The sequence below is a fragment of the Mus musculus genome, chromosome 4, assembly GCF_000001635.26.
Source record: "Mus musculus strain C57BL/6J chromosome 4, GRCm38.p6 C57BL/6J".
Taxonomy (NCBI): domain Eukaryota; kingdom Metazoa; phylum Chordata; class Mammalia; order Rodentia; family Muridae; genus Mus; species Mus musculus.
In genome coordinates, this window is record NC_000070.6 from 65571622 (window position 1) to 65590144 (window position 18523).

The 18523-nt window shown below is 40.5% G+C and overlaps 1 protein-coding gene across 4 annotated transcripts in view; it reads right to left on the reverse strand.

Moving 5' to 3' along the window:
- Astn2 (astrotactin 2) overlaps positions 1-18523 on the reverse strand; it is a 1023735-nt gene that overhangs the window by 190819 nt on the left and 814393 nt on the right. For all 4 annotated transcript variants that reach the window (NM_019514.3, NM_207109.2, XM_030253680.1 and 1 more), the window contains one exon: positions 9919-10184. In NM_019514.3, coding sequence (NP_062387.2) covers positions 9919-10184 — 266 coding nt within the window. The remainder of the gene's footprint in view (positions 1-9918; positions 10185-18523) is intronic.

The window sequence follows — 18523 nt, forward strand, 5'->3', positions numbered from 1 at the left end:
TTTTACCTTTGATGAGTATGAAGTGTCCCTCCTTGTCTTTTTTGATAACTTTGGGTTGGAAGTCGATTTTATCCGATATTAAAATGGTTACTCCAGCTTGTTTCTTCAGACCATTTGTTTGGAAAATTGTTTTCCAGCCTTTCACTCTGAGGTAGTGTCTGTCTTTTTCCCTGAGATGGGTTTCCTGTAAGCAGCAGAATGTTGGGTCCTTTTTGTGTAGCCAGTCTGTTAGTCTATGTCTTTTTATTGGGGAGTTGAGACCATTGATATTAAGAGATATTAAGGAAAAGTAATTGTTGCTTCCTGTTATTTTTGTTGTTAAAGTTGGCATTCTGTTCTTGTGGCTGTCTTCTTTTTGGTTTGTTGAGGGATTACTTTCTTGCTTGTTCTAGGGCGTGATTTCCGTCCTTGTATTGCTTCTTTTCTGTTATTATCCTTTGAAGGGCTGGATTCGTGGAAAGATAATGTGTGAATTTGGTTTTGTCGTGGAATACTTTGGTTTCTCCATCTATGGTAATTGAGAGTTTGGCTGGGTATAGTAGCCTGGGCTGGCATTTGTGTTCTCTTAGTGTCTGTATAACATCTGTCCAGGCTCTGCTGGCTTTCATAGTCTCTGGTGAAAAGTCTGGTGTAATTCTGATAGGCCTTCCTTTATATGTTACTTGACCTTTCTCCCTTACTGCTTTTAATATTCTATCTTTATTTAGTGCATTTGTTGTTCTGATTATTATGTGTCTGGAGGAATTTCTTTTCTGGTCCAGTCTATTTGGAGTTCTGTAGGCGTCTTGTATGATCATGGGCATTTCTTTCTTTATGTTTGGGAAGTTTTCTTCTATTATTTTGTTGAATATATTAGCTGGCCCTTTAAGTTGAAAATCTTCATTCTCATCAATTCCTATTATCCGTAGGTTTGGTCTTCTCATTGTGTCCTGGATTTCCTGGATGTTTTTAGTTAGGATTTTTTTGCATTTTGTATTATCTTTGATTGTTGTGTCGATGTTCTCTATGGAATCTTCTGCGCCTGAGATTCTCTCTTCCATTTCTTGTATTCTGTTGCTGATGCTCGCATCTATGGTTCCAGATCTCTTTCCTAGGGTTTCTATCTCCAGTGTTGCCTCGCTTTGGGTTTTCTTTATTGTGTCTACTTCCCCTTTTAGTTCTAGTATGGTTTTGTTCATTTCCATCACCTGTTTGGATGTGTTTTCCTGTTTTTCTTTAAGGACTTCTACCTGTTTGGTTGTGTTTTCCTGCTTTTCTTTAAGAGCCTGTAACTCTTTAGCAGTGCTCTCCTGTAATTCTTTAAGTGACTTATGAAAGTCCTTCTTGATGTCCTCTATCATCATCATGAGAAATGTTTTTAAATCTGGGTCTAGATTTTCGGTTGTGTTGGGGTGCCCAGGACTAGGTGGGGTGGGAGTGCTGCGTTCTGACGATGGTGAGTGGTCTTGATTTCTGTTAGTAGGGTTCTTACGTTTGCCTTTCGCCATCTGGTAATCTCTGAAGCTAGCTGTTATAGTTGTCACTGTTAAGAGCTTGCTCTTCAGGTGACTCTGTTAGCCTCTATAAGCAGACCTGGGAGGGTAGCTCTCTCCTTAGTTTCAGTGGGCAGAGTATTCTCTGCAGGCAAGCTCTCTTCTTGCAGGGAGGGTACCCAGATATCTGGTGTTCGAACCAGACTCCTGGCAGATGTTGTGTTCCACTCACTAGTGGTCTTAGGATCCCGTGTGTAATCCTGTGTGGGCCCTTGCGGGTGTCGGGCGAGTCTGCTGGCAAGGTACCCTGGGGCTCTAGTGGAGTGGAAGGGGCTTGTGCCCCAGGTCAGGCCCGGGTAGCCTGCTTCCCTATGTAAGGCAGTCTCAGGTACCGCGCGATTGGATTGGGGCAGGCGCTGTGTTCCAATCACCAGAGGTCTTAGGATCCCATGGGGAATCCTGTGTGGGCCCTTGCGGGTGTCGGGCGACTCCACTGGCAAGGTACACTCGGGCTCGAGTGGAGCGGAAGGGGCTTGTGCCCCAGGTCAGGCCCCGGGTAGCCTGCTTCCCTATTTCCCACTGTCTCAGGTTCCGCGCTTGAGCCACCTTCAAATTCTTAACTTTCTTTTTAATTTTTGGGGTTTTTTTTTTTTTTTGGCTTTTTTTGTTTGTTAGTTTTTATTGAGGTAGGTGTGTCTGCCTTTGTGTGAGTGTGCACATGTGAACTCAGATTCATGTGGAGTCTTCATGAAGGGTTCAGACCCCATGGACATGGAATTATAGGCATTTGTAAGCCACTCAATGAGGGTGCTAGGGACCAAACTCAGATCTCCTGTTAGACCAATACACACCCTAAAACCACTGAGCTATCTTTCCAGCCCAAATCCCTAACTTTCAATTAGCCACTTGAATTTAAATTCTCAAACTTCAATTCAATAGCTGTATGATCACAGAAAATTTATTTAGCTCTGAACTTTGGGTATTTTATTTACTGTTTGTGAAATTAGCATAATAGTGCATTCTTCAAATGTGTTGAGGGGGAAAAAGAATAAGGAAGCATGCTAATAAACATGACAATTTTTAAAACACTAGACACATATTTAAAGTTAATTACTGGGCTTGAGAGATGGCTCAGAGTTTAAGAGCACTTACTGCTCTTCCAGAGGTCCTGAGTTCAATTTCCAGCAACCACATGGTGGCTTACAACCATTTGAAACTATTCAATGCCCTCTTCTGGTGTGTCTGATGACAGCTACAGTGTACTCACATACATAAAATTAATTAGTATCAATATTTCTTTTTTTTTCTGTTCAATGTTTGTTGCATATTATTTTATTACATTTGTGGTGTGTGTGTGTGCATGTGTAAGTGTGTGTGTGTGTGTGTGTGTGTGTGACAGAGAGAGGGGGGCGCACATTTACGATAGCATGTGTATGAATGTGTGGCTGTCAGAAGACAACTTGCTAGAATCAGCTCTCTCCTTCCATTCTGAGGGACCCAGGCATTACCCTCAGGTGGACAGGATGAAGGACAAGTAACTCTGCCTACTGATTTGCTCTCACATTTCTCTTCCACTATCTTTTAGTCTAGATAATGGTTTTGTAAATAGTTTATATTAAGGAGTAGAGGGGGGTATTTTAGGAATTATTCACTATAGGATTTTCTGTAGGAAAATAGGATTTTCTACTTAACTCTGTCACTGTAGTAGGAAATCAACCACGGAAATGAATATATTAGTATAATCTTTGTTTACAAAAACAGGCAACAGATTGGATTGGCACATGGAAGGGACATTATCTTCTATTGCTGGTCCAGACCAGGTTTGGCATATGTAGACTTTAGTGTAGGTTTCTCTAGTCTTAAATATTCTTATCTCCTAAATCGGAGTAATACTAGTATTTCCTTGATAAGTTGCTAGATGGTTAAATACGATTTAAAAGCCCAGTACCTAGAAGTCCTTTGCAGATGACTGAACCGAGGGTAACTTGGAGTCTTGTAGTGTTAGGTTGAGAAATGTCGTGTCTGTGTAAGATATATGGAGACATTTAGACTATTGGATCAATGTAAAAGTCACACACAAACACACGCACGTGATATATCATATATATATATATATGTGTGTGTGTGTGTGTGTGTGTGTGTGTGTGTGTGTGTGTGTGTGTATGTATGTATATATATGTGTATATATATATATATATATATATATATATATATATATACATACATATTCTAGATATTATGAACTTCATTATCATTAGACCTACCTCATGTTATTGATATATGTACTACTTGCCTCTGTGTACCTTCAGTTCCCCTGAACATTTTCCAGATCCTGCTACTCAAAGTTTTGCACTGTATTGTAATACATTTGGAATGCTTATTTCATTATTTAAAAATAAGTCATGCATTAATGTAGCATATGAAAGTAATTAGAGCTGCTTATGTGTCTTGTGATTCATCTACTAGACTGTGAGATCCTTGAAGTTACAGTCTACATCCTAGTGCCCTCTGTGTCATATTTCTTAGCACTGTATCTGGCACACAATAATGTCATTGTACAAGGACATACTAGTGACAAGTGATGGTGGTACAGTGACTGTGACAGTTGTAATGGCAATGACTATGGATATGGTAATAGTAATGTGGTAGTGGTCAACGGGTAATGGTGGTGCTGGTAACTGTGGTATGGGCAGTGGTGATAAGGTGGGTGGTAATAGTTGTGGTGTTAATGGCACACCAGTGCATACTAATAATGATACCATGAGTGATGACAGTCATTATTAAAGGTAGAGATGGTTGTTATAGTGATGCTGATAGTGATGAAAATATTGATGATGGTAGTAACAAAATTGTCCTTGTTATGATGGTAATTATATTCAAGTTATTGCTATAATCATTTTTGCGGCAAGAATCTTTTTGCAGTTATATGTGGGCACTCTTGTGGTGATGGTAGTGGAGATAGTGGTGGTGGCTGGGTGGTGGTAATGGCAGCATTCATTGTTGTAGAGATGGTGGTAGTTATGGTACAGGGATGGTGATGGTGATAGCTGAGGTAGAAGGGACTTTGTTAATTTCTTTTAAAATGTTAATCAGCGTTTTCTTCAATTTGAGCCAAGAAATGGAAATGAAGCAAATAAGTGTTTTGGCAGAGAATAAAGATGTGCAGGAAGGCCAAACAACCACAACAAGACCAAAATTATATGTGACTTTTCCTAAGACAACATGACAACTAAAATCCTCACAAGACTGGAAGTGAATCACCAGACATTAAATATTTAACAACCTTTGAAATTCTATCAAGTGATCTCCTAATTATTCAACATGAGACTTCTGAGGTAAACTTATCCAAACCCATTTTGTTGATGAGAAAACTAGTTTTTTTTTTAATTAATTATTCTTTTTATTTATATCTCAAATGTTGCCCCCCTCCAGGTCTCCACCCAGAGTTCTTTCCCCATCCCTATTCCCCTTTCCCTCTGAAAGCGACCCCCCCCCCAGGAATTCCCCTTTCTGTGGTATCAAGTCTCTACAGGATTAGGCATATCCTCTCCCACTGAGGCCAGGCAAGGCAGTCCTCTGCTACATATGTGATGGGGACCTTGGACTGGCCATGTATGTTCTTTGTTTGATGTCTCAGTCTCTGGGAGCTCCCAGAGGTCCAGTTTAGTTGACATTGTTGGTCTTCCTATGTGGTTGCCATCCCCTTCAGCTCCTTCAATCCTACCCCTAACTCTTCCATAGTGGTCCCTGACCTCAGGCCAAAGATTGGCTATAAGTATCTGCATCTGCCTCAGTCAGCTGCAAGTAGAGCCTCTCAGAGGACAGCCATGCTATGCTCCTGTCTGCAAACACAACATAACATCAGTAATAGTGTCAGGGTTTTGATGTCTGCCCATGGGATGGATCCCAAGTTAGCCTGGTCACTGTTTGGCCATTTGTTCAGAACTTGGGTGGGAGATTTTAATATATTTCAGCCAGTAAACAAGTTTCCATTTGGATAGGGTGCAAGATTATCATATATTTCTCTTCTTGTTATGAAATCTGAGAAGGAACATTGGCATTGCTTCTGTGTGGGAAGTAAGTTTTTATTAGGTGATTAGGTTTTCTTTCAACCTCAAAAGAGTTCCTTTATATTTGGTTTCAATGTTAGTATGTTGGTTCCGAATTTCCTCTACTGCTCTAAAATCTCTACTTGTATGTCATTTGTCACTCTCCTAAGAGTAAGGTGGCATTTCACCTGGCTTCTGATTTTTGTTTCTCTAATGATGGATGGTGTTTAGCATTTGCTATTATACATCTTGGGATAGTTATATATTAAATATTTTGCTTTTTTAAATTTTTTGATTATTCATCTAATTCTGTTGCTTGTCATTTTAGCTATAAAATTTTCACAATATTGGGCATATAACAGTTAGATTATTCAAGCTATTATAACTTCTTAGAGGAAACCATAGTATGAATACATGTTAATTGATTACAAGAAAAAAACACTAATGTGCTTTTAAAGAAAAAAAACATGGTATTTTCACTATTGATACTAATATTACATAGCAAGTGTGTATATATATGGATTGCATGTATACACATATACATTTGAAGTATATAAAACAATCAAATATAACACTAAGTATACAAGTTTTTAAAAGAAGTAATATCTGACTTTATCCCAATACCAAAAGGGGATCTTGAATAAAGTTAGCTTGTATTTCTCCATATTTAGATACACAGAGACCACATCCAGACAACAGAAGTCCAATCAATGACAAATAACAATGGTGGAGAGTGTCTAATTTAGATCCCTGGTGTTTCAATTGTCTACTTCACCCAAACAAAACGCCCAGCCCTGAAATGGATAGGGATGGATATTATAATTGTAACTCTATGAATGAGTAAAAGAAAGGTCACACAGGCAGTAAATGCCAGATGTGGGAGTCAAATCCAACTGTCTGGGTTTTCACTGTGACACTCCTGTGTCTTCCCCACTTGGAGTCTCTACTTTACCCACAGGCTAAATTAGTAACCACGCAAAGTCTAGTACATTTAAGTAGCAGTTGTACAGAGCCAAGATCTGTGGCTTGGGGCTGTGTAAGGGCCATTTAACAGGTGGAGGAGGAGAATTGTGCATTAATCAAATTCTCCATCACAAAGATACTCATTTAAAAAAAACATTTTGCATATTCAAAAATCATAGCACAAAGTGAAGTTAAAGATTCTTTTTCGGCTAAGGCAAAAGCCATCATCCCTTCCTACATTTTCACTATAAATGATCCCAGGACACGACACGCCAGCCACCTGAAGAGGTAGTGTCCAACAGTCCCTCAAAATATCCCGATCTTACTCTTCCTGTCATTCAGAATCAAAGGCCAGGATGCTACCCCCAAAATCAGTTAAGTATAGTCCACTTGTGATTCAGTCAACCGATGAGCTCTCATATACAAAGTATGAATCTGGCTTGAAGACTACAGTTTGGGCATCAACAAAATCATCAAGTATTATCTAGAGGAGGAAGTCTCAAAGAAAGCACAAAAGCAGTTATATATATATATATATATATATACATATAAATAATCTCTTTTTTGTTGTTTTTGTTGTTGTTGTTGTTGTTTGTTTGTTTGTTTGTTTGTTTTCGAGACAGGGTTTCTGTGTATAGCCCTGGCTGTCTTGGAACTCACTTTGTAGTCCAGGCTAGCCTCGAACTCAGAAATCTGCCTGCCTCTGCCTCCTGAGTGCTGGGGTTAAAGGCATGTGCCACCACGCATAGATAAAATACTGAAGGGCAGAGACCTAGAGTTGGAAGTCGTGAATTCTGAACATAGCAAAGCCCTGGCAAGTCCTTTGCTCTGTGAGGCTTTTTTTTTTCTCTCTCTCCAGAATAAATTAAAAAAAAAAAAAGACAGATTGAATGGGATAAAAATAACGTTGTTCCGAGTCTCCTGCAATAAACTAAGTCTTCAGTCTTCATGGAAGCAGATAGTGTAGTATTCTGACTTGGCTGTGAATCCCACCTCCACCCCTAGTCACTGTGTAATTCTGAGTGATATTTGCAAACTTCAGTTTATACATCTGTGAGATATGTTCTTGTAGTAGCTACTTCTAAGGGAATCAGATGAAAAGTCACATGAATGAGGCCCAGCAGTGTTTTATCTATACAGCCACTCCTCAGCACTCAGAGATGCCAAAGAAAGGCATAACCTGGAGAAGAATGGTGATAAAGGATTAAAGCAGAAGTGAAAAAAAAAACAATGACAAATGAAATGGGAATAAATACTATCCTTACATCAGCCTTCATGGGTGGCCATTATTCCCTCAGTCAGGCTCATTTCCACATTGGGTTCTTCCACATACTCTGACTACAAGATGGTCTCTTGGAAATACCTGATACAGCCAGGAGTGGTGGTGTACGCCTTTAATCCTAGCCTCGGGAGGCAGAGACAGGCAGATCTCTCAGTTCAAGGGCTGTTTCGTCTACAAAGTGAGTTCCAGGAAAGAAAAGAAAATACCTGATGTGCCTCAGTCCTTGGGCTGCTTTGAATCTAGAGAAGCCTATTGGCGATTCAGAGAGAGGAATACAAATCTGGAGGCTTAGAGAAAACCAGGTATAGTAATACTTCCTGGAGAATCTCTGAGGGGAAAAAATCATGGAGCCAAGAAGACAGCAGCTATGCCTGTCAATCTAACCTCAGCTCTCCAAAGTTCACTGCTATTCTGGAACCAAATTCTTTGTCATTATAACTCTTGTAACTCAGCCTGAGCGCTTCACAGTGCTATACATGGGAAACTTTCAGTTTGACACCAGCCACATTGGTTCTCATTCAGCTTCCAGCTTCTAAAATAAATAGTATTTGTCCACTCTCCAGGTTTTTTCAAGACCTGGACCTCCAATCTGGAATGCCCTTGTTCCCTGTGTCCTCCCACAAGCCTGGTTCCCCATATTTACTTTATTTAGCTAGTGACAGAGACTTGCTTTAAAAGTCACTTCCTCAGAAAAGCCTTCTCAGATCCCACAGAGCTCCTTGGCAGGCACTTCAAATGAGCCCAGAATTGCCCCTGGGACTTTATACAGTCTGGCTTCACTATATGTGACTGCTTCGTGGATATCTATCTGTCTTCTCTACAAGTCTATAGATTCCACGAACTAAAAGACCATATAAGAAAAATGGGCACTGTTCAGTGTTACAGTTCCCACAGATCATATACAAGGAGCTGCATTAGATTTCTGGCATTCAGGGAGGGGGAGGCAACATCTATTTTCCTACTCTTTCTTTTTTATAGTATTAGGCATTAAGAGTGTATTCAAAACTATGATTACTGATGTAAGGAATGAATGACTAGTGCTTCCAGCTTATCATATCTCTTATAAGGAACACAGTGACATCTAGTGATCATGTTTCCAAACTTGAGATTCTCTAGTGTGCCATGAGTCCGTGATAGAATACTTTACTATACATTCAAAACATTGAACATTTCAGCAATGCTAGGCAAAATCTCTATAAAATCCATACAGGGAAGATTTCTGTTCCTGATCCAAATAGAAATCAACTGTCAACCTGCCACCTCTCCCACATCCTAAGAACATGCTGTGAAGGTTTCACAGCTTAGTTTGTACTGTACCACACTGCAGATGAACAAAGCTTGACTTATAGAGGCATCCTTCGCACTACTTGTACTACTTATGGAGCAGGAAAGGAGAGCCTCATTCATAAAGTCTCAGAAAGAGACAGTCCTGCATACCCCCCACCCCCTGTCTTAATACACTACTCATTAGATCACATATGTTGCATGTCATAGTACTAATCATATGGAACTGTCATTGTGTGACTAAAAACATGGTCAAATGTCAACTATTTCATATGGATCGATATTTGAAGTACATTGTAGACTTGAATATAATGAGGCAAGCATTGTTAGGTTTTTATCAAACACATGCATTCTTCCTATAGGTTCCTTAAAATTTATTTCTCTGTCTCTGTTGTAGACAGGTGTAGACAATGGCTGAATTGCTAATTCATGGGACTGTGATTGGTATTTGCTGCCTTCAAAGCCAGGCCCATTGAAAGCTTTAATATGCAACTCCTCCTCCCCCCAAATTCTATTTTTTTCCCTATTCCTTGGCAATGTCAGGTTAATGGAACAAAAATATACTAGGCTAGCTCTCTAAACCACCCCTCAGACAAAAGTCACCTATTAATCAAAAACAACTGTTTGGAATTCTGTGCAAATGAAGTGATGTCTATTGTGTGGGGACATTGAGATTTGGGGGTTTATTCATTATTACTGCTAGTGTAACATATATCCATACTTAGGATAGAACAATGAATCTATAAATGATAGAAAGCACCACGCTGCTGTTATTGAGGAGGAAGATAATCCTCATGGACAAAGGAACTATAAGGGTAGGAGCTAGGAGGGTTGGTCACATGTGACTATCTGGGCCAGGGAAGCTCACCTCCTTTGTGCCATTGTCTTGGATGAGGGTATAAAGTGGAACCACACGGTTTATCTCCAGCAGCACTGGTGTGGGGCTCAGCTGCTCTTTGCCTGGCCGGCGGCAAAGGTGACAGGTAGATGGACAGCGGCCCTTCTCCTCACATCGAATCTCCACACCTGAGATGAGCTGGTCATCTGATAGCATCTGGGCTGTCAGGAGACCGGAGAGGTAGGTGATGAAGGGCATGGACTTGAGCTCCTTCTTGCTGCCCAGCTCCGTGGTCTCTAGAGGGTTATAAAAATAAGCATTAGCATAGGTCAATCCAATATTATCTAAGTGGCTGAATCTCTAGGCCAACAAAGAGCATTCACTGAGAGACTGGTACCTGTTGGAAAAGAACAAAGATAGTAAGGTGACTTTCTCATCATGCTTTGGAAAAACCACAGGCCAAAGGGTTAAGGTAACAGGATGATGCCTTACATCATGTCATACCCTACTATTTTTACAAGATAATCTGTTGCTTTGTGTGGCCCTCACTTTCCGCATGTTAAATTTGTAGGTTGCACAGAATGATTCTACAAGCAAGATGTAAATACTCAGAGATATTTTTCCTGACCAGAAATTCTCTTCTGTCTATCATCAACTTACACAAATTACACCCTTCTTTTAAGTTGGTGTTCCAGTTTTATATTTTCCATAAAACAATATAATGAGAGAAGCCTGAGCATCAGGTCAAGCCAATTTTGGTTTGAATAACAGTTCTGCTTCCTAAAACTTCTGCAGCTTTAGAGGGGGAAAAAAAACCCCTCTCTTAATGTCGGGATATTTGGATCACTAGTTGTTTAGAATGGGGTTACTAAACCAATGAAATCGGTTACAAGTGGGAAATGAAATAAATAAAAGGAAATAGAATTGTGTGGTGTGGGCATCAATTCCTCTTCTGATGCTTACCTGTTTCATTCAGAAATTTTCCTTTCCTTCTGATTTTGTCATGTGCTCCCTGGGATAGAGCCTGGGCAGCCTCCATTGCTTCCTATTATGGTTCATATACTTAGTAGCTCCTGTCTCTGAGCTTTGCCCACCATGCCCTGCCTCTGAAATCCTTTGCAGCCACTAATGCTATAATTTAATCTACCTCAAGAAGCTTGTCTTTATTGTCTCAGCTGATCAACTCTGAATAAGCATATCTCATTGAGGGTGAAATCTGAATTTGAATTCTCTTTGCCTTCATGTCCTCCGACTTTTAACCATGCTATCAACCTGTTCCTGCTGGCTGTTGGTGTCTACCGTGAGATGCTGAGCATAAGCTTTACACTCACAGAAAGACCTGGAGAAACTGTGAATGGAGGAAAATCCATTCACGATCCAGTTCAGAGCTTTTGAAGAATTCTTGAAATCATAGGAAGTGGGCTAGTAAGATGGTTCATATGTAATAGCCACACAGCCTGACATCCTGAGTTCCACCCAAGTAATCCACATCAAAAGTAGAGAGGAACCTCCACAATGTCGTCCTCCTGCCTCTACACAACTGTCTTATACATCCAAGCACACTATACCTAATAAAACTCATAGGGGCTATAGAGATAGTTTCACAGTTAAGAGTATTTGCTGCTCCTGGGGCGGGGGGGGGGGGGGGGAATTCAGTTCCTACTACCTACACAGTGGCTCACAACCATCTGTGACTCTAGTTTCAGTGGATTCCAAGTTCTCTTATGATCTTTAGGGTACCAGACACACGTGCGGTGCACACACATCCTTGCAAGCTGACACTCAAACGTGTTACAAATAAATAATTAAGTTCTAGGGAGCACCTCAGCAACTACTTCCATAGAATTAGAGTTAATTAAGTAGATGCCTACCAACTTCCTTGCTTCAAATATAGCAGTTCCATGTGTATTTGTTTAGCAGGTTGCCTTTCTATATAAAATTTTATACAAAAAAACAAAAGGGAGGGGGAGGCTTGCTGCAGCACCAAAAGCTCCAAGGGACACAGTAGTAAGTATGACCTGGAAGGTGACATCATACACTATATGGATAGTGACCTCAAAAATGTCCAAGGCACTATCTAAGTACCAAAATAAAGGAACCCTCCACTAAAGGACAGAGCATGGTCCAGATGGCAGCTTCTAATAACCTGAGGAAATCAAGGTAAACACGTATCTCAGTGACCCTAGGCAGTTAGGTCAGAAGGAAAAGGAAGTGTTTTCTCTTCTTCTTCCTCTGGCTTGCAGTGACATGCAGCTGATCTGGAAATGGGCTTGCCAATTAGAAACACAAATAAACTCCGCCTTCATTCATTACTCTTTCTGCCCTCAGGTCCGGGATCTGGACTACACTTTTTCTGTCTGGCTGTCAGCAAATGCATATGAGCCTCAGATCAAAGGCTCCGGGAGAGGAAGACTAGGAGAATTCCAGCTAACCATCCCTTCAGAGGGATTAAAGAAGGGTAGTTACTAAGATAAACAAAACAAGGCTGTGAAAAAGGCATCCCAGCAGCTGGAAGACTGAGAGAGTATTATGTAAAGACACGGGAAGAACATGGACGAGAACAACCATTTGGATAGATGATCAAAGAAGAAATCCAAACAACAATGATATTACAAATCAGACACAGAAGTTTAAAATGGGGGTTGGGAAGGATACATGAGACAGAGTCATTTTGCTTCCTGTTTTTATAAAGTTTTATTGGAAAATAGATACATCAGTTTGATTATGTATTATATATGACCACAATGGAGAACTGAGTGGTTACACTAAGGGTTCTATGTCTCTCAAAGGCTAAAAAATAAGCTTATCTGTCTCTTTACATAAAATCTTCAGCAACTCCTGTGTGCAACTGCAGTGTACAGAGTGGGAAATTGAGTTGCTGATCCACAGGACGAACCTAGAGTTAGAGAGGAGTATGGAAGTAGGAGGGAGTAGAGAAAAACGTATATTTTCAAATTGCAAATTAAAAAAAATGCAAAGAAACAATCAAAACATTGGGACCATGACTTTCCAAAGATGGAAACCATAGTGGGATGTCTCTTCTTCCAAGATTAAGATACAACAAACTATTGAAAGAACATTTATAGACACTCTTATAGAATATCCCATGCCTATATATTATAAACTATGTGGATAGTTGTCTCATAAAGATAATAAATTAGTGGCCACTTAATCACCCAAATTACTGTTATCATCTATTTATTTGTCTAGGTTTTACAAGTTGCAGGATTAAGTCCAGGGCTATCAGTGTTCCAGTTAAGTTGGTGTGTTTGCTTTTAAGGCAGGAAGTCTCCTGATTGTCAGGCTGGCTTTGAACTCATTATCCTCTTCCTTTGATTTTCAAGTGTTGGAATTGGCACTCTTGTGCCACCACTTCTTGGCTAAGTGTCGTGAATATTAAAACATAAAAGTCATCTCCCAAATGACACATTGTTATACACATGTAGCTAAATGTTATAAAATGCTACTTAATGTCAAAGGTTTCTTTAAAAATCCCCTGATCAAACAAACCTACCTATGCATCCTGTTAAAGATACTATCCATTTACTAATCAAATAATCAATAGAACTACTCTCCTTTGATCAATAAATCCTTAGGTTTTTCCATTCATCATCCTCTGTAAGTGGTTTTAAAAGGTAACAATTCAGGCTAAAAACAGCAAGACAGCGGCAGTGTAGAAGTAACAGATGACCCTAAGGCCTGGCTTTGCAAAAGGAGGGTGATTTAGAAATCATTTGATCCAACATTTTTTTTTTTTGAGCGGACAGGGAAATGGAAAACAGACTAAGAAACGGGATCACCTTTAGGTCCCATCTATAATTTTTAAGAATGATTTTTTTTCTCAAAGGTTGTGTCATGTCTAAGTTATGATCTAGATGAGAGTTACAGCAGGGAAGAACATTAGCTATTCCATTAATTATTCCTCTGTAGACATTACAACTGTGAAAGCTAAGTTTCTGATCCAACCCCACCCTGTGGCTAAAGTCATCTTTCCAAAAGGCAAACCATGTAGCTGTTTCCTGCTTTAAGCTCCTCCGTGATAATTCCCTACTCTTAAGATAGAAATCAAAACTATTCAGCCATGTATATAATATGAGGTCTAGACAAGCCGCTGCCTCTCTAGACTAATCTTACAGTGCCCCAACTCATTTTCCTCTTATCTGCTGCCATGACCTTTAAGTTCCTTGCATACACCCTATGTCTTTCTCTCAGTTCAGGCACACACTTAGTCTCCCTACAAAATGCTTCCCTTCCATCTCCTCCCGGGTGACTTCTATTCATGACCCACATCTTAGTTCAAATGTTAATTCCTCAGAAAAATCTCCCCAAACTTCCTATACCTTTAATGTATATTAAGGTTTCTTTTTACAGATTCGTATTGCACCCTGACTTCTGTAACCTCTGTCTCAAAAATGTAAAGTCCAGGAATGAAAATACAGGATCAATTTTTGCTGATGTTCCAGATCCACCTCACATAGTTCATGATCCATGATAAGATTTTAAGCACACTCCCTCCTACCCTCTGCCTCCAGGTCTAGGGATTAATCTAAAGGTCCTTCCTCATGGTAAGCAAGTACTCTGCCACTGAACTATATACCCCAAGCACTCTTTGTTTGATTGATTATATGTTTGTTTGTTTGTTTGTTTGTTTGTTTTTGAGACAGGGTTTCTCTGTATAACCCTGGTTGTCCTGGAATTCACTCCGTAGACCAGGCCCATCTTGCACTCAGAGAGCTAACTTCCTCTGCCCCCTAAGTGGTAGGATTAAAGGCGTGCACAACTGCCACCACCATATATGCCACCACCACCACCGCCACTGGGCTTTTCTTTTTCCTTTTAATTTGTGTTTTGAGCTTGAGTCTCACAAGTTACACAAGTTTGCCTCGAACTTACTTTGTAATCCAGAAAGGCCTGAATATTCCAATCCTGCCATTTTAGACCTTTAAATACTTGGGATTAAGGTTCTTTACCATTAGGCCTGGCTTCAAAAGTATTTTCAATAAATGTTTGTTGCATACCTAGTATGCCTGTATGCCCAAGCCACTGGCTAGATTTTCAGAGCAGCAATGAATGCAAGAGTGAGGACTTGGAGTCAGAAGCATGAGAAGTAATTAAGAATTCAGTAGAGATATGATCTCTTCCCAAAGAACGATTCCCCTTTTCTAAGGAAAGTGAGCAGGTAAAGCATGATTAACTTTCTATGTGTTCTGACCTCCTCTAGCTTTGCATGTGGGCCTCTGCATGGCAAGGATAGGAGAGCTGAGGAAAAACAGGCTGTCTATCTTTAACGGGAAAAAGATAAAGAGCATTTTTGAAGAGACTTATCCTCTGTTCACATTTCCCATCCCTCTGAATAATGCTTCCAAAATAGGATCATGTCTGGTTTCAAGCCCGGTTCAGTTCCAATGACACTACAACCCATTCATTTGAGAACCTGCCAAATGAACTCTCTTTTTTCTCCTCCCAAATTCCTGCTGGGTATTATTTTGTTGCCACCAAAAGAAAAAAAAAAAAAAAAAAAAAAAAAGCTTTAGTTGAAATGACAACTCCTTGTTGGGAGAGCAGCCAGAGCTTTTCGGCAGGAGGTGATGGCACCATTTGCCCTTATCCAGAAAACAAAACAAAGGCATCAGACTGAGGACTTCTGGGAGAGCCAGGGCTGCGCGGGTGTTTGTTCAGGACTAGGCAATGGTGCAGGACTTCCTAGTCAGACAAGCTTTGCTTTGGCAATGGGCTCTTACTTGAGGCATTTAAAGGCTCCGTGGGGATGACGGGGGCTCAAATTAGAAACATGAAAAGAGGAGGAAAAAGGGTGAGACTTTTACATCATAAAGAGTGGCCTTTCTTACAACAGTGGCCTTGCTTACAGCAGTGGCCTCCCAGGAATTGCTGAAATGGAATCATCTCTTAGGAGGCGTTATTGTGTCCTGTTGGAGAGAAGCAGTTTAATCCAAGGCCCACACCACACAGAAATCTGAAACAAAGGAAAAATACTCATCTGAAATGTGGCCATTGGAGTCTAGTCTGCTTCATGGTTCATTGTGAACGTTTCAGCCTAACTCAGCCCATGGTCCTCAGCGTGTCCTTGATATGTGACAGTATAAACTAAAAGTCCATGTGAGGATTAAATGAGGTACCTGGCACAGGCTACTCCCTCAGTCAATATGAGCTGCTCTTGTTTGCTGCTGCTGCTGCGCTTGCTATAATTATATTGTTGCTGTTGTAACCGGATGTTAACATTGAAATTTCTATTGATACAGCAAGACGTAACCGAAGGGAGATCCCAACATCAAGCCCATAGACACAGAACTTAAAAATGAATTCTAATTAGGTTTATAACTCTGAAAATCCCAGAAAGCATAAAGGAAGATTTTCATTGAGAGAACTATTAACTATTACCATGTTTGGAGTCTCTAGCATCTTAGGACAGACATACAAGTCCTATGACTTCTACCCCAACATTCTGTGAAGGATCTCTTGGAGTGCTACTTAGAGAATTTGGTACCTGTTGTCAGAAAGTGGGAAGAACAGTAGGCCAGGCTTTACCTTTGCCTGCAGCAATGCTAATGGCCTGTGTTAGAAGAGCAGAAAGGGATTGGCAGAGACACCCAGAGGATTCAGGGATCCTGAAACACTGCTTGTGTTTTCCATGGACAAAAGGAAAGGACAGCATCCAAGCTTTTTGAATCTTCCCTAAGAGCCTCTAAAATGAAACAACCAACCAGAAAACCAGTAACAAAGGTGGATCTGCATCAACCAGCCAAAGAGAAATCACAATGTCCCTAGTCTGAAGAGAAATCTTTAACACTGGGCATCACAGCAGAGACACTTACCCATGACAAAGGGGCTCCTTAAAAAAAAAAAAAAAAAAACTGTTGGAACTGGAAAGGGCAGAGTCAAACAAAGTCTGACCATCGCCGTCCTTAGTTTTCTCTTCTGTTTTGATCATGGAGGTAGAAGAGTAAGAGGTTAGAATTCCAGTGAAGGTCAGCGGTGCCCACTCTCAAGGCCACCACTGAGAGGGGCAAGGGCATTTGACTTGTCAGGTTATATATAGCAGATAGACTGTATAGCTGTACTTGAAAGCATGTTAGCAGTGCAAAATGATAGCCAAGTAGATGTGATCTTAAGTGATTTGTGACTGACCACATTAAATACTTTAAAAGAAGTATGGAAACCAGTACACACACACACACACTCACACACACACACACACACACACACACACACACACACACATGCACGCACGCATGCACGCGCACACACTCACATTTACCGACTTCTTTCAGTTTCTACTGTCAATGGAAATCCTAATTGTGACAGTACTTGCCACATTTGTAACTTATCTGCCATGCCAACATGGACAGCCATCCAAACTGTGGCAATTCTCAACCTAAGCGTCAGACTTAAACTAAGAGGATATGCTATTTGAATGCCTAGCAATATCCAAGCCTGCCCCCTGCTTAATATGCTAAAGCTATCGAACTAGCTAGGTAAAACTCCATCCCGGAGACTGTAGGGCATTATGGAGTGGGTTTTCATAAAATGTGTATCTGTGCTTTGTGCCATGTGTATGCACAATTGGGAAACAGAAATAGAAACAGCATGGTAGAGCCCCTGAAAAAGAAGACCTACTTTGTAGGTTTACAAGGTAGACACACAAATGATCCTCTCCTCGAAGCCATCTTGGCAGCGTCTCAGTGTAGGCACAGGCAGTAGGGCAGCTACAACAGAATGGCTTTTCTGAATTTGAATTCAGCTCCCGTTTTCTAGTTTGGAAACTTTGATCAGTTATTTACCTCTCTAATATGCTATTTTCTCAGCTTTGAAATGTTAATAATAATAGTTCTTATGCTTTATTATTATTATCTAGAGGGTTCACAGAAGAGTATCCATGACAAGTGTGTCAAAGGTGTCATCAAATCCATTCCCTTTGACTCTTCTTGGCTTCCATCCAGCATTTCTCATTTCTGAAGCAAATATGAATCACTAAGTCTCTTCTTGACACCTGCTTGGTGCTATAACAATAAGGAACTTCTCTGAAACTGCTTTCTTTCTGCCCATTGAGGAGATCAGGCATGGACTGAGCACAATTCTACACCTACTGAATCCAACTACTTCAAATAAAATTACTGGCAAGTCATTTCACTTCCCCAATGTTAGTAAAACGCAGACTCTAATTTCTCATCCAAGTGTTCTGAAAATCAAATGAGAGACGCTCATACCTATGACTGCCTATGATCCCATCATGCAAAAACAGCACTTGTTGCTGTCTTTTATAGGCTTAGAGTAATCAAGCATAACCTAGAAGAAGGCACCTGTCTTCCAGAGAAAGAAGTTTTCTTCTGAGGAAGGTCAAACTCTCTGTGGGCACTGCCCAGCAGCTAACTGCTGGCTAATGTTTTGGCCAGAGGCAGGAACCAGTCAACATCTGCTCCTAATATTCATTTCTGCCACTTGAGACAAGGTAAGGGTGCAACTAGTCAAAGGCTGAGAGCTACATCATGTGTGAGCTCCTGCTGCCCTCTAGTGTCTACTTAAGATGTTTGCTCCCAGGATGCTTTTTCCCAGAAAAAAACTGTGGTTACAGAGTGCAGCTTGCTGGGCACTAAAGAGGAGCAGAGAAAAAGAGAGA